Below are 9,528 nucleotides of genomic sequence, written 5' to 3' on the forward strand. Positions count from 1 at the left end.
TTCAGTAATATTTTAGAGATTCTGTGAGAATTTAGAGTAAATGCTCGGTTAAACAGTTTAATTTTATAAACTTGTAGGAATAGTAGGAATTTACATCTGTAGTTGTAGTATTGAAACTTAAATCAATAAGACAAAATTTATATTGCTACATATCCTAAAAATTATTAAATTTTTAATAAACAAATATAAGAGAGTTATATAACCAAGAACAACCTCAAATTTCTTGTTCACGTTTTCGCCAAGAATACTGAGCCGATTCAAAAATAGTTCATTTAGGAATCCATCTGATTAGTTTCCGGTAAAGATAGCACCAGCTATTTAATAACAAGTAATTAATTCGTCAATTTTATTGAGAATTATTATGTTTGAGTTCATTGCCAAAGAACATTCTGAAATATTTGTTTTCTGCGAAATGTGGTTTAATTATAAAAAATCATCAAAGTTTGGAATAATTTGGACATACAAAGTGTATGTTCTAAGTGCATATTCATGCTCTATAATTAATACAATTACAGATTTTATTAGTGTGTTTGAAATATCTCAACTGGAAATTGCTTTGATTAGTGGAAACTGCATTTTGGAAATAAATAGTTAAACATATTATCTAAATAGATGCAACTTATTTTATTGATCAAAGTCGATTATTTGCACGTTAGAGAGTAGATTTAAATCAAAATGCCTCTTACACCTAATTGTTTACTATATTCATTATTCATAGGCTTATGTATCATTTTATATGCTAGTCAACACAAAAAATATCTTAAATCGAAAAAGTTTGTTTCGAATCTAGAAGAAAATTTTGAAGTGTTCAGGACAGAAGTCGAGTATTGTAAGAAAATTATATGCATTTTATTAAATCTAATTAAATTTTAAATAATAATGTGTGCCAAGGTGCATATGTAAAATATTTTATTCTTTACGAAATTTGAAAAATATACATAATAGAATAAAAATTAAAAATTCTGAAATAATTTCGATCTACACAACTTTTTTCCGTGGCGTCATCTACGATTGGACAGGTGCATACAGGACAGGTTGGTGGTGAAAATTTGTCAAAATTGGACGAAAATATTGCTTGTCGGTAGAGTTCCTTTTCCTTAAGTTTGCTTATCAGTGGATTTCTTTTATCTCCAGTTTCCTCGTCAGTACAGTTGCTTTTTCTCTTAGTTGGTCGCAAGGAGGGTTTTTTTTTCCCTAATTTGCTAGTCAATAAAGTTGCTTTCTCGCTAGTTTGCTCGTTAGTACAGTTTTTTCCTCTAGTTTGCTCATTGGTCGAGTTTTTTTTCTCTTACTTGCTCGATAAAAAAGTGTTTTTTCATACAAAGGATTTATAATTTCTGACAAAGAATTATTTATAACAATAGCACAAAACTCCTGGTCCTTGTTTCAAATCACACATTTGTATTTTCATAAATCAAACTTCATTTTATAGTTTTTTATTATTTTATACAAAGTTCTTATTATATAATTATATAAATATAACTTATTTATAAAATAGTATATTTAAACAATATATTTAAGACTATAATCTAATTTTCATAAATAATTATTTCTGTGCAAACTATTCGTCGTCTTCTTCTCCCGTATAGTCCTCGCTGAAAATAGAAGTTAAAATTAGTAATTTATTAAAAAAAGACATAAACAATTACTATGTTTATATAAGAAATATCTATTTAATAAAATATTATTTGTTGTTGGAAGATATGGTGGAATGAAAAAATCTTTAAAAGAAATCTTGTGGGAGCAAAAAAATATGGATATCATAATAATCTGATGGAAAGTCTAACGAGCTGAGAAATAAATAAAGATCCAGGAGTATCCAGACATATCCAAACATGTTTAGAGAATTCTATGCGCTTTTATTAAAATCCAGACATTTTTAAACTAATCTGGACAACTTTAGATATTTTAAGACAGTTCTGTACATCTATAGACAAATTCATGTATTTTTAGACAAATCTATACAAGTCTAAGCAAATCTCGACATTGTTGACAAATCTAGACAATTTTAGACAAATTCAGAGATTTGGAAGACAGTTCTATACACTTTTAGACAAATTGTGTAATTTAGAAATTCTATACATTTTTAGTCATATCCAGACATTTTTAGCCATATCTAGACAATTTCAAATAAATCCTGCCATTTTTAGGCAATTTTAGACAATCTTCTCTTGAGGACGATGTACTTATTAGAATATTAGCCAAAGCGAATAATGTCGTGGATAAAAATCGGGGATGACCTTTAACATCTTCTGGTAATAAATCTAATATTTTTGAAACGAACAGTGTAAAATAGTGTAACCGCCTAAAAAAAGGTGATTTTTGGGAATTTATATTAAATTATCAATCATTTCAAAATTTTAGGAATATATTTATACATATTTTAAGAATACATAATAAAATTTTTGTATTAAAAAAATTTGGATTTTTTTAAGTTATCGTCGATCTCCAACGGCGCGACAAAAAAAAGGCCCTTCACTGCTGCAGTGATTCCGGCCTTCTACGTGGATGAAATTTAAAAAAAAATCTCATTAAACTAGACAATACTGTCTGTAAAATGAACTACGATGAAAAAAAAAATCAAAAATTGACAAAATGACGGCGATTTTTAGAAAAAAGTCGAATTTTACCCAAAATTTGGGCCGCTTTTGGACTGCCAAAATTCGGTTTTTGATCCGATCAAAAAATCGATAGTTCATTTTACGTAAAACTATATATAGTGCATGTAAAAAATTCGATAGTGATCGGATCATTTGTTTTTGAGCAATCGCTGCAGCAAATTCGGAAAATGCTATTTCGAGAAAAACGCGTTTAGATAAAATGATCGTTATACTATATACTATATATATATACCCTTTGAATGGCTGTGACTCAAAAACTATTTAAGATATCGATTTGAAATTTTGGTATGTTATTTTTAAAAGTATAACCTATCGAAATATGGAAAAATTGAAAATTCGATTTTTTGAAATATTCACACTAGTTGTGCCCCTTAAGATTTTATTTAATTTTTTCTGTTTAAAAAATTTATCACGACTAATAAGGGGGCGTTCTTTAATTACGTGAGGCTTTTAGTGGAAGAGGGTGGGGGGGTTCACAAAAAATATATTCTCGAAAAAATTACGTTTTTCCGTAAATTCGAAAAATTTTACATAACTCAAAATACACTTTGTGTTTGGTGGAGGGGGGGGGCGTTTAATTTTAAATATCACGACGTATCACCAAAGGGGAGGGGTAATCCAAAAATCCTTAAAAACCGGTCACGTGATTAATGAACGCTCCCCAAAATTAATGGAGAAATTGAATATCCTTTATCGTTATTATTATTATTACCATCCTCGGACGTTCTTGGGTTCGTCACATTTGGACAGATCAGGATTGTATGCTTCTCCATCAGAACAGGCCCCTCTTTGGGGATCCCTGCCGCCTCTGCAGATGAAGAATTTTCCGCAATTGTTTGGGTCGGGGTAAGTTGGGTGGGGCAATGGGGCTGCATCAGAATCGCTGGAACTTGCTTCGCTTGCAGAATCTGGGCAGGAGAAACCTTCTGGGAGGAGAACCTCTGGGGGAAAAATTGTTGATATAACTTTTAATTTAAGCAATTGGGATGATAATGCTGGACTTAGTTTTGCGTTGATGTTTTACCTTTTTTGGGTTTTCCGCAATCTTTTCTCACGGCGTCCCTAGGCCAGACGCAGGTTGCTTGCTGGGCTCTCTCGTCGTCGTAAATCAAACCTAAAATTGATGATAAAAATAAATATTTTTGCTTTGGAAATAAGAAATGGAAAAAGGAATATTTTTATATTAATTGTTGAACACATCACATAATATCGAAGAATATGCTATCGCAGGATAGCGATCCTTCTCACGCTGTCAAATAATATATACATGATAAATATATAGCTGAATGTACTGTGTATATTTTGCTATGAACAATAAACCAAAAAAAAATGTTGTAGCGTAAATAAGTACTAAATATTTTTTCATGTTCTATATATTTTTATGACATATTGTGCGTTAGGAGAGTTCTTTTTTGTTTTATTTAGCTCGTCAATGAACGTCTTTTTCGTCTATTTAGTCGCCAGTAGATTTCTTTTTCATTTTGGTTTTAATGATTTTTTTTCATCAATGTAGGTATGTTACATTTTTTGGTAACTCGCCAATGTTTGTTGATGCCCGTCAGTTCCTTTTTTCTGTATTTTTGCTCATCGATAGATTTTTCTATTCCTCACGTCATAGTTTAGTTTGTCAGACAGTAGAGTTTTTTCTTCTCTTATTTTAGTGGGTTTGTCTAGCAAAGGTTGTCTAGTAATTTTTTTCTCCTTTCTGCAATTTTCTGGTTGAAAGTTTTTTTTAAATTTTTCAAGTCGTTATTTTTTTGTTTGTTCTTCAGTAGATTTCTTTTCATTCTCTCTACATTTATCAAGTTTATTGCTCTTTATTTTATTTGCTCGACAATATAGTTTATTTTATTGCTGTATTTTTGCTCATTGATATGGTTTACCAACTTGTTCAAGCCTATTTTCTCTAGTTTGCTCGTCAGTCGAATTCCTTTTTGTTAAATTTGCCCTTCAGTCATGTTTATTTTTTTCAAGTATGCTGGACAGTCGAGTTTTTTTTTTCTAGTTTCCTGGTCAGTCGAATTCTTTTTTTTCTTATTTGGTCGTAGGTAGAGTTTCCTTTCTAGTTTGCTCGTCAGTTGAGTTACTTTTTCTGCAGTTTGCTCGTCAGTTTATTTTTGTTAAGTTTGCCTTTCAGTCATGTTTATTTTTTTTTCAGATTGGTGATCAGTCGAGCTTCCTTTTTCTAATTAGCTCATCAGTAGAGTTCTTTTGTCTTTAGTTTGCTCGTCAGTAGAGTACTTTTTTCTGTAGTTTGTTCGTCAGTCGAGTATCTTTAGGGGGCGCCCATTAATCACGTGACGTTTTTTTAGGGAAGAAGGAATTTGACAAAATATCACAAAATATTTTTTACCCGGAATAAAAAAAAACAAACATTTTTAAAAATAGTCAAAAATGTTACCGTCTTTTCTCTTCACGCGTTATGTTTAGTGAGAAAAGAAGGGGGTAATTTTAAATTTCACCTCATATCACCAAGGGAAAGCGGGGTCCAAAAATCTTTAAAAAATCGGTCACGTGATTAATGGACGCCCTCTTATTATAAAATTTGCTCCTCAGTAGAGTTTTCTTGTCCCTAGTTTGTTTGTCAGTAGAGTTTTCTTGTCCCTAGTTTGTCTGTCAGTAGAGTTTTCTTGTCCCTAGTTTGTCTGTCAGTAGAATTATTTTTAGACTAGTTTGCGCGTCTAGTTCTTCTGTCTCTACTTTGCTCCTCAGTCGAGATTCCTTTTCTTTAGTTTGCTCGTCAATAGAGTTCCTTTTTTCTAATCTGATCGCCAGTGGAGTTTTCTATTTGTCTAGTTTACTTAGCAATGCAAGAATTTCACTAAATTTTTTTGATAAAAATAAGAAGACTTACTTGTTTCAATTCATCTATATATCTGTTCACAATAAGAGAACTTTTTGCAACTTTTACCCATACACTACTAATTATTTCCTTACCTATACACTACTAGTTACTCCCTTACCTGGTGGACATTTATGTGTGACGATCACGTGTCCATTGACACACTGCACGAATCTATCGCATGCTTCAGGACTGTCCACCCTGAACATGCCATTTTGGCGAGGGCACAAATCCGTTGACTGTGGGGGCTCTGAGAAAAAAATAACAATTAGAAAGAATAATACACTGTCGAAGTAAAATATTTTTCTGGTGGTCTATCCCTCATTTTCCACTTACGTAACTCCAGCCTGTCTCCGCAATCTACGTTGTCGGGCAGATCGCACCTTTCGTAGCTCGTCGACCTGTCGCTGAACACCAGTCCGTCCGGGCAGAGCTTCGGCTCGCCGACGGGGTTGCCAGATGTGCACTTGTAGTAGAGGTCGCACTGGATCTCGTCCGGGTAGTAGGAGATGTCCGAGGAGGCGCGTTTGCTCTTGTGATTTTCCGAAGGGCAGGTGAAGTCGACGGCGATTGCTGTAATTTTTTTTTAATTACTATATTTATTACAACTGTTAAATAATATAACATCTAGCAATAATGATAAATAATAACATAAATTTAAATAAATAAGAGTACAAAGGATAGAATTTTCATTAAAATGGTATCCTTAAGAATTATAACATTCTTGATCCTCCCCCGACGAAGTAATGCCTAACTGCGGTTTCCGCGGGAACCAGAGGCAGGGGCAAAGCAGAGGTTTTAGTCGGTATTATACCAGAGCTGTATTGAGTCCGAAATACCCAGACAAAAGACATTAAAATGATATCCGTAGTATGATGATTTAATATAAAATAAAAATTGCTGTAAAATGAAAAAAAAATAGAAAAATATATATACTAGCTGACCCGGCAAACTTTGTTTTGCTAAGTAAGGTATATTATATATAAACAATTTCTAGAGAATCAAAAAGATTAATACTTTTTGTGTGTAAGGATGTGCTGTTCGAATGCTATATACATCGAGGTAATATAAAAACAAAAGAAAAACAAAGTCTACTTGTTCAATAGTATTCAATTTATATTAACATTATTCGTTTGCCCATATTTTATTGTTATAACATTCAAACTGGATGTTCTATACACTTTCTGAGAAAAACTTGGTATAATCTATAATCCAATCCAAGCCTTTTTTAACTTCACGAAAGAGAAGTATATGTTTCCATAAAAAATCCGATTAGCTAATTTTATGTTTTCTCGACTTTCAAGCCATTCTGAATCGAATGAGACCAAATTTGGAAAAAGTATATGTGTGTGTGTGTGTGTGTGTGTGTGAACAGATTTTTTGCCGTAAATCGATGTTTTCTCAAAAACGGCTGGACCTATTACAAAAACTTAAAAGCCATTCGATGTATCTCGATGAGGACTATTGTTTGTCAGTTTGGTGCGAAAAACTGCCGAGCCGTTTCTTTGTAAATAGCAGAAAAGTGAAAAAAATTTCATCCAAGTTAAGGCCCGCAATTCTGAATCGATTTTGAAAATTCAAAAACCGTTCGAAAGATATTGGTTGGGAATCGTGCTGATTAGTTTTTGGTAAAGATCGGCCGGGCCGTTTTCTTGTAATAAAGTGTTAAATCAATATTTTTCGACGATTTTTATTATTATTTTTTATGGTAGATACCATAGTCTTATAGATCATACTAAAATACTACGGCCTCTCGACAACTTTAAAAATTCTTCAAAGTTTGCAAAAATTAGTATCATTTTTTTGGCATTTGTCAAAATTAGACTTTTCATCGACGTTTGCTCAAAAACGCCTAAACCGATTTCAGAAATTTAAAAGCCAATCGATGAATTTCGATGTAGATTATCTTTGCTCAGTTTTGTGCAGCGATCGGCCAAGCCGTTTCTTTGTAATTTGGAAAAAAGTGTTAAACTTTTCGTCCACATTTACGCTCATACTACCGAAATGATTTAAAAAAACAAAAACTGTTCGAGAGATATTAGTTGGGAATGATACTGATTAGTTTAAGGTAAAAATCTACTGAGCCGTTTTCTTGTAATTAACTATTGAAAAAAAAACTTAAGCCGATTTTCATGGAACGTTTTTTGGCGATATATATATATATATATATATTGTATTGTATATATTATAATATATTTATATATTATATATATATATATATTGGTTATCGTGGTTTTTACTAATTTTGTTTATTTAAGCTTTGGAACAGTAACACTGAATAATATTTCTAAGTCTACAATCATAAACAATAAAACAATTGCCCCAAGTTTTCAAGAAATAAGACTTTTTGTTGGACCATGGTTTTAAAATTGTTAAATTTGGTCTACTTTGAAGGCCCTCTTTTAAAATAAATGCACTAAAGTGTGGGCAAGTTTCATCAAAAGTTGGTGCATTGTACAATAGTAAAATACTGGATAATTTCATAATAAAAAAAATCGATTAAAAAATTATAAAAACCTGCCTAATAATGGTAGTACTAGAAGTCAAATTGGACCTTCATGCCTTACCCTATCTTATCTTTAACCAATTACTATCTATTACCTAATTGTAATTTACTATAATTGAATTATGGGACCTTTCACCGCAATCGTAAAATTGCGCAATCGTTAATGAAAAATGCGTGCGCTAAAATCAATTTCTATTGCATTTTTTCTTTGCGAATGCTCATTTGAGCATGATGAAGACAAAGAAAAAGAATTTTAGAAATTTCGTGCTCGAACGAATCGATTTGATCGAAAGTGATATTATTTGCATTTAGAGACACGAAATCGTATTGATGATGGATTTTATTGATTAGTTGAACGCAGGTACGAATGAAGAATAAATATTCATAAAATCATAAAAAAATACTTTGACAATAGTCATAGTGGTGCTATATTATATTAAGGTATATATATAGTTCATATTGTTTTATAAAATATTAATATGAGTGCTCCTCCAGATAATAAAAGGTATGCTGATACTCAGTATATCAGCTCTAAAGAAGCAAATTTGCAAGGAAATTGAAAAAAAAAAACAGATACACGTCAAAAAGTGTGAATTAGACAAATGATCCACTTTGTTTGTACTAGCAACCCTTTACCCTCTTATATCAAAGCTTTACCCAATTTAGATATTTGCTATAGGATAGAGAGATATATAGCTTGAAGATCCACGGGTAAAAAAAATCCACCCTACACCGATTTCTAAAAAAGTTCAAAAAAAAAAATTAACGATAATATTTGAAAGTAGAGGGCAAAAAATGTATAACCAGCTATCTCCTTGGTTCTGATTAGTTGTTTTTAGAGACAAGTACGTATGGAGGCAGGATAGTTTTTTTGTTTAGGGTGAAAAGTCCTAGGCTTCGACTTGCATTTTTCTATATTTTTTATTCTAGGATCTTAGAATAGTTTTAGTTCTTCTTGCACATTTTTTTTAATCCAGTCCTTTTATATGTCTTTAAGTCCTACATGAACCTTTAAGATTTCATACTTCTAAATAACTTCACAAAAAATATACTCTTATCTGGTTTTTACAATTTATAATAAAAATAATTAGTAATTTCAATTTATATTAAATTGACACTGTATGTATATATGTATATATATATATATATCTTGTTTATAAAAAACTAATTGTGTATTCTAAATTTAATTAGTTGCTATTAAAAATAACTTACCGCCGACGAAGAAACAGGTTAGCGCCAATAATATTGTCTTCATTTCGAATTTGTAACTTTGAGACCTTGAAAACTTGATTTTCTAGAATGATAAATACAACCATTAATATATTTACATGTATGTATGTGTTGTTAGCTACAAAAAACAAAATTTGTCAATTACAAACGTGCACGGTAGCCCCGGAGGCTTATTGCAACAGCTCCAAAACTTTACCTTGAATTTAATAAGTTGCATGAAGAAAGTAATTAGTGATTGTTGATTTGAACCACTTTACGGACTCTACTGACAAGCAAACTAAATATCGAGTTGGGCAAGATTTTATCTACTAAAATTATTTATAGATTCT

General features: G+C 31.4%; 1 protein-coding gene across 1 annotated transcript; it reads right to left on the minus strand.

The window, feature by feature from the left end:
* Positions 1–1,561: 1,561 nt before the first annotated feature.
* On the minus strand, positions 1,562–9,224 carry LOC113364251 (protein obstructor-E-like). Its single transcript, XM_026606737.1, has 6 exons — positions 9,182–9,224; positions 5,800–6,036; positions 5,585–5,713; positions 3,646–3,735; positions 3,334–3,562; positions 1,562–1,595 (listed from the first exon to the last, which is right to left on the minus strand). The coding sequence occupies exons 1-6, from the start codon at positions 9,222–9,224 to the stop codon at positions 1,562–1,564; spliced, it is 762 nt and encodes a 253-aa protein (XP_026462522.1).
* Positions 9,225–9,528: the final 304 nt, after the last annotated feature.

This window comes from Ctenocephalides felis, unplaced genomic scaffold, assembly GCF_003426905.1.
Source record: "Ctenocephalides felis isolate EL2017-DRISC unplaced genomic scaffold, ASM342690v1 CF-g0.4_SCAFFOLD_00845, whole genome shotgun sequence".
NCBI lineage: Eukaryota > Metazoa > Arthropoda > Insecta > Siphonaptera > Pulicidae > Ctenocephalides > Ctenocephalides felis.